The sequence below is a fragment of the Cydia amplana genome, chromosome 1, assembly GCF_948474715.1.
Source record: "Cydia amplana chromosome 1, ilCydAmpl1.1, whole genome shotgun sequence".
Classification (NCBI taxonomy): domain Eukaryota; kingdom Metazoa; phylum Arthropoda; class Insecta; order Lepidoptera; family Tortricidae; genus Cydia; species Cydia amplana.
Genome location: NC_086069.1, coordinates 20,929,551 through 20,935,156, shown reverse-complemented (window position 1 = coordinate 20,935,156; position 5,606 = coordinate 20,929,551). Strand labels below are relative to the sequence as shown.

The 5,606-nt window shown below is 37.3% G+C and overlaps 1 protein-coding gene across 2 annotated transcripts; it reads right to left on the bottom strand.

Moving 5' to 3' along the window:
* Positions 1-582: 582 nt before the first annotated feature.
* On the bottom strand, positions 583-5,177 carry LOC134650506 (transmembrane protein 50A-like). 2 transcript variants are annotated; one of them, XM_063505465.1, is made up of 4 exons: positions 5,001-5,177; positions 3,577-3,708; positions 2,855-3,005; positions 583-707 (listed from the first exon to the last, which is right to left on the bottom strand). In XM_063505465.1, exons 1-4 carry the CDS (start codon positions 5,094-5,096, stop codon positions 598-600), a joined length of 489 nt encoding a protein of 162 aa, XP_063361535.1. In that variant the 5' UTR covers positions 5,097-5,177; the 3' UTR covers positions 583-597. The 2 variants fall into 2 exon arrangements, with proteins under 2 accessions (XP_063361535.1, XP_063361543.1); XM_063505473.1 differs by having other exon boundaries at positions 2,870-3,005.
* Between the last annotated feature and the right edge of the window lie 429 nt (positions 5,178-5,606).

The following is a 5,606-nucleotide window of genomic DNA, read 5'->3' as shown; positions in this document are numbered from 1 at the left end:
AATAATAATTTGATTGTAGTTTGTGACGTTTTTGTTTAGTTAGCAGTAAATAAAAAAGATTACTACAGGGTCTTTCAAACCAGACTGAATATTAAAACACAAATAGATTTAATTTTCTATAAATCAAGACTTGTAGATTTCTTTGCCTTCAGGCAATTCGCTATTAGTAAATGCCAATTTGAAGCCAACATGAACATAACTTTGTAGCATAGAATAGGGTGACCTGAGGAAAGATTTTGAGAGAGTTTTAACAAGTTGTAGATACATTTAGTCCCTTAGCTTGATCCTTTTATGGTTTTGTAACGACAGTAGTTAAAAGCATGGCATACGCCTCTGGGCTGGTAAGGATAGACGCATGCCACTCGAGATTGGATACGAGCGCGTCGCCGGTAACTGCTAAAGTAAGATAGATGATGTTAAGATTATTTGTTTATATAAATTGTTACAAATATTAATCTCGGCTACAAAACAGTCGATACAATGATATGAAAACTGTTCAGTCATTGCGGGTCACCCCATTTTACGGTATTCATATTGTAAAGGCACACATACTTATTAGCGGACTTAGAAATGAGATGTCAAGGTTACTTGCTAGGTTTAGCCCCACAGGTCCTCTGCGCGGCCGAACTTGAAGACCAGTGAGCCGGCGAAGATGAACGCGTTCTGGAGGAACAGGCTCACCCCGGCCCAGGTGTTTTTGGTCGCATCTGCAGGAAAAAAACAAAAAAATAAGGTAAAATTATACCTTGAAAACATACTTATTCTGTAAAGTAGATATACAACACGACACGATGTCGAACAGCTAAAATCGGCGTAGCAAATCAACAGTCATATTTCTCTCTGTAGCAGTTCCATCATGACAGGATCTTGGATATCACCAAGCTAAACTCAGTGGCGTAGCTAGGCGTGGGCGAAGTGGGCCGTCGCCCACGGCCTCGCGCCCCAAGGGGGGCCTCACGCGAGGCCGCTTCGGGCACAGCGAAAGAAAAGGGCCTCGCAGAATGCGACTTCGCCCACGGCTAGATTAGTTCACGCTACGCCACTGGCTAAACTTTTAAGAGTAGGTATATAATTGGTTCATCGGCTTTTGGCATTAGGTACAGAAAATAAGGTAAGTTATCTCAACTCAGTTCAGGATATTTCATTTTCATGACATCAAGCCATGACAAGTGAAAGAAGTTCCATCTCCCTTCTTCCCTATTTGTAATTTCCATATCCCTTCTTCTCTATTTTTAGTTGGATTCGTGTTTCGTAATAGGTATTAATTTATATGTTTAGCATAATTCTAATTAATTCAATTTAATCCTAGCAGAGTTTAACATATAGAACTCAACATACACAAAGCTCACTTAAATAACCTTATCAGAATTTGGATGATGTTATGAACAATGATTGTTACTGTGTATAATGAAAAAAAAAAAACAAAAACAGGCACAACTGATATCATTGACTACTGATGCAGGAACATGGAGTTATAAACGGGAATTAATTACCATGTCAGGATAAAAAAAGCTGCTAAGTGCGAGTCGGACTCGCACATGAAGGGTTCCGTAGCAGCACGTAACATAATAAAATTGCGGTTTACGATTTATGACGTATTAAAAAAAAGCGGCCAAGTGCGAGTCGGACTCGCCCATGAAGGGTTCCGTATTTAGGCGATTTATGACGTATTAAAAAAAAACTACTTACTAGATCTCGTTCAAACCAATTTTCGGTGGAAGTTTACATGGTAATGTACATCATATATTTTTTTTAGTTTTGTCATTCTGTTATTTTAGAAGTTACAGGGGGGGGGGACACACACATTTTACCACTTTGGAAGTGTCTCTCGCGCAAACTATTCAGTTTAGAAAAAAATGATATTAGAAACCTCAATATCATTTTTGAAGACCTATCCATAGATACCCCACACGTATGGGTTTGATGAAAAAAAAATTTTGAGTTTCAGTTCTAAGTATGGGGAACCCCAAAAATGTATTGTTTTTTTTTCTATTTTTGTGTGAAAATCTTAATGCGGTTCACAGAATACATCTACTTACCAAGTTTCAACAGTATAGTTCTTATAGTTTCGGAGAAAAGTGACTGTGACATACGGATGGACAGACGGACAGACAGACAGACATGACGAATCTATAAGGGTTCCATTTTTTGCCATTTGGCTACGGAACCCTAAAAACTACGTACTAGATCTCGTTCAAACCTATTTTCGGTGAAAGTTTGCATGATAATGTACATCATATTTTTTTTTTAGTTTTATCATTCTCTTATTTTAGAAGTTACAGGGGGGGGGGACACATTTTACCACTTTGGAAGTGTCTTTCGCGCAAACTATTCAGTTTAGAAAAAAATTATATTAGAAACCTCAATAACATTTTTGAAGACCTATCCATAGATACCCCACACGTAAGGGTTTGATGAAAATATTTTTTTTGAGTTTCAGTTCCAGGTATGGGGACCCCCAAAATTTTTTTTTTTTCTATTTTTGTGTGAAAATCTTAATGCGGTTCACAGAATACATCTACTTACCAAGTTTCAACAGTACAGTTCTTATAGTTTCGGAAAAAAGTGGCTGTGACATACGGACGGACAGACAGACAGACATGACGAATACATAAGGGTTCCGGTTTTTGCCATTTGGCTACGGAACCCTAAAAAGAAGTGGTTATTCATCATACATGTCATTTCGAGGAAATCACCCTGATAATAAGTATGGAAATGGACGCGGAAAGAAGGGTGCACATAGCCACATACCATATTGGGTATAAGTAATTTAATGTACTGAAAGAAAGCCCATGATTGTGAGCATTGTATGTATATGTATGCAGTTAATAAGCAAACAGTGCAAAAGTAACACCTGAGCCTGGTTTACCAGTGTTAACATAATTGGCAAACAGTATCCAGCAGGCGGCGATGAGCGACGCGAAGCCCACAACGAAGCCCATGAATAGCCAGAGCCTCGCGCCGCGCGGCCCCATACAGCCCCCGGTGTACGTCTCTCCTCGCACCTAGGAATGGTTTACAATTTAGCACATCCAACCATAGTATAGGGTAAGCGGCAACTTTTGATGATTCCCATTTTCTGACGTTAGCCTAGCATGTATTTGATTTGAAAATAATAAAATACTCAAAGCTCCTTTAAAATTTTGTAGCTTTAAAATTTAAAAATTCTATTGGCATTGACATAAATTCATATCAAATATAATTGATTAATTTTAATAATAATCCTTGGATAATTTCAAGTTACATAATTATTAGAAAGAAAAATGAAAGACCTATATTTCACGCAAAAATACGGATAATATAGAAAAATTTGGGATGTAGGACAGATAGATAATAACACTAAAGTTAATAAGGCCTGCTTAGTACTCCTGTGGCTTATGTTACCTCAACCTTCCCAAGCATTGGAGATTGGGTCATTTTATACCAAATTACAATAATACAAAATGACATAGGTATCTTAATATAGCTTAAGCCATAGTTCCACTGATTACCAATAACATTAGAATGGTGTACTTATATACGAATACTACATGGATTAGGTACAGATGAAAAGAATATTTCTCACATACAACTTACCTGTGCATTTGAAACCGAGTTAATCATAACCAAAGATATGGTGGCCATCACTCCGCAGACATGTGCTGCATTTGGTAGGTCACTGGGGTACTTAGATGCTGAGTCAATTATAAACCACCATCCTGTAAAGAACTAACCAAAACAATATCAGTATTTTTGTTTGTTTAAAATGCATGGATTAAATAAATTTTTGGTACAAGCTTTTATCGCTGACTGTACTTTTCCTACGACAGACAACTAAGTCAATTAATACTCATTGAGACAATTCTAAAAACCCCTAACACAATTAGGTTGGGTTGTTTCATCACAGAGTTCCTATGGCCATCTCCTGTCTCCATCATCAGATCAGCTTGATGGTACCATAACATTGCATTGTCAGCCGACTTACATGTGTATGCAAATTTTCAGCTTCATTGGAAGTCGGGAAGTGAGTCAAATTTAACTTGCAAGATTTAACCCATACAAACATACATACATTGGTACATTGCAAGTTAAATAAAAGCTTGTAAAAATAAATGTGAAGGTAAAGATGAATGGATGTTTGTTCCTCCTTCATGGAAATATGGCAGCTAGTTACCTAGTAAAGGACATATATCCCGAAGTTTATCCCTTAAGGGTGTGCAAAAGGGGTTGACATCATTGATATAGTATAAAGGTTGACATTTAGTACGAGCATAATAAGTAGTAGTAGTAGTAAACTCTTTATTGTACAAAAAGACATATTAAAAATAACATACAATTAGTAAGAAGTACAAAGGCGAACTTATCCCTTTGAGGGATCTCTTCCAGTTAACCTTTGAGTAGATGAGAGGAGAAAGTGAAAAGAGGGTGACAAATGCAGCAAAATGTACAACAAGGTACCAGAAAGATAAAGGATATAAATACATACAAAATGTATAGGATAAACATACATATATTACACAAAAAGGAATGGGGAAAATACACTAAAAATTGGAAAGAATTATAAGGTAAGTATAATATTTGTTAGTACTTGAGAAAGGAGACCTAGGCTCTCCGAAACATGTCGCGCGAGTGACTTAAAACGAGTCTAAACAGTAAAATTATTCAAAGTATAATATTTGGCTACTTTAATTAGCATTTAGTTGGTTATCACACCAAATGTACTTGGCGCAGGGAGCGCGAGCGTTCTATATAGACTTTTATAGCGTTGTCTTGATCGCAACCGTATCGGTCAGAATACAACCTCAATATTATAAAGATGCATCGAGTAAAGTGACAAAACAAAAATATCCTTATAACTCTTATAAGATTCTTTTATTACATTGATTACCTGCAGTTTACTACGGTTACGATAATAATGATAGTTATAAGTAAATTGATCATATTATATAACAAACAAACCTTAGTACGCTAACTTAGTTAAGTGGAACAATGATTCATCGAGAAAATCGCAAAACAATTACCAGAAAACCTGCAACCATCGACGCAAATATATTGCGCCTTTCTCCTCCTTCAAACCACACGCAATTCGGCACAGTCACGTTCTCGAAGCAGTTCATGATTATTTATTGTTTTCGTCCTATTAATTTGGAAATATAATAGCAACAATTAAGTAGAAATAGTAAATAAATTATGACAAATCTAATTGGCAAATATTTGACAAGTGACGTTTGTAATAAAAAATTGCCAGGATTAAAAAACTAACTACTTATGGCGCATGCACGTAAAGGTCCCAGTACACAAGGAGCCATCGCCGGCCACTCCAAGGGACGCATTTATGCGTTAGAGGGAGCAAGCGATATTGCTATCTCATTCTACCGCATGGCTGCGTCCCTTGGAGTGGCCGGCGATGGCCCATTGTGTACTGGGGCCTTAACATGCGCATGTTGAGCAAAATGTCGAGATACAGTCCCCTCCACACTAGTGGCCGAATCGCGGCGCGAGGCCGCGAACGCGACTGTGGAGTCGATTTTCGCAGACAGCGACTACTTTCAAAATTTCATATACATATCGACATGACACTGGCTACTGTAATAAACGCCATTAAAAAAAAAAAAAATCATAAGTAA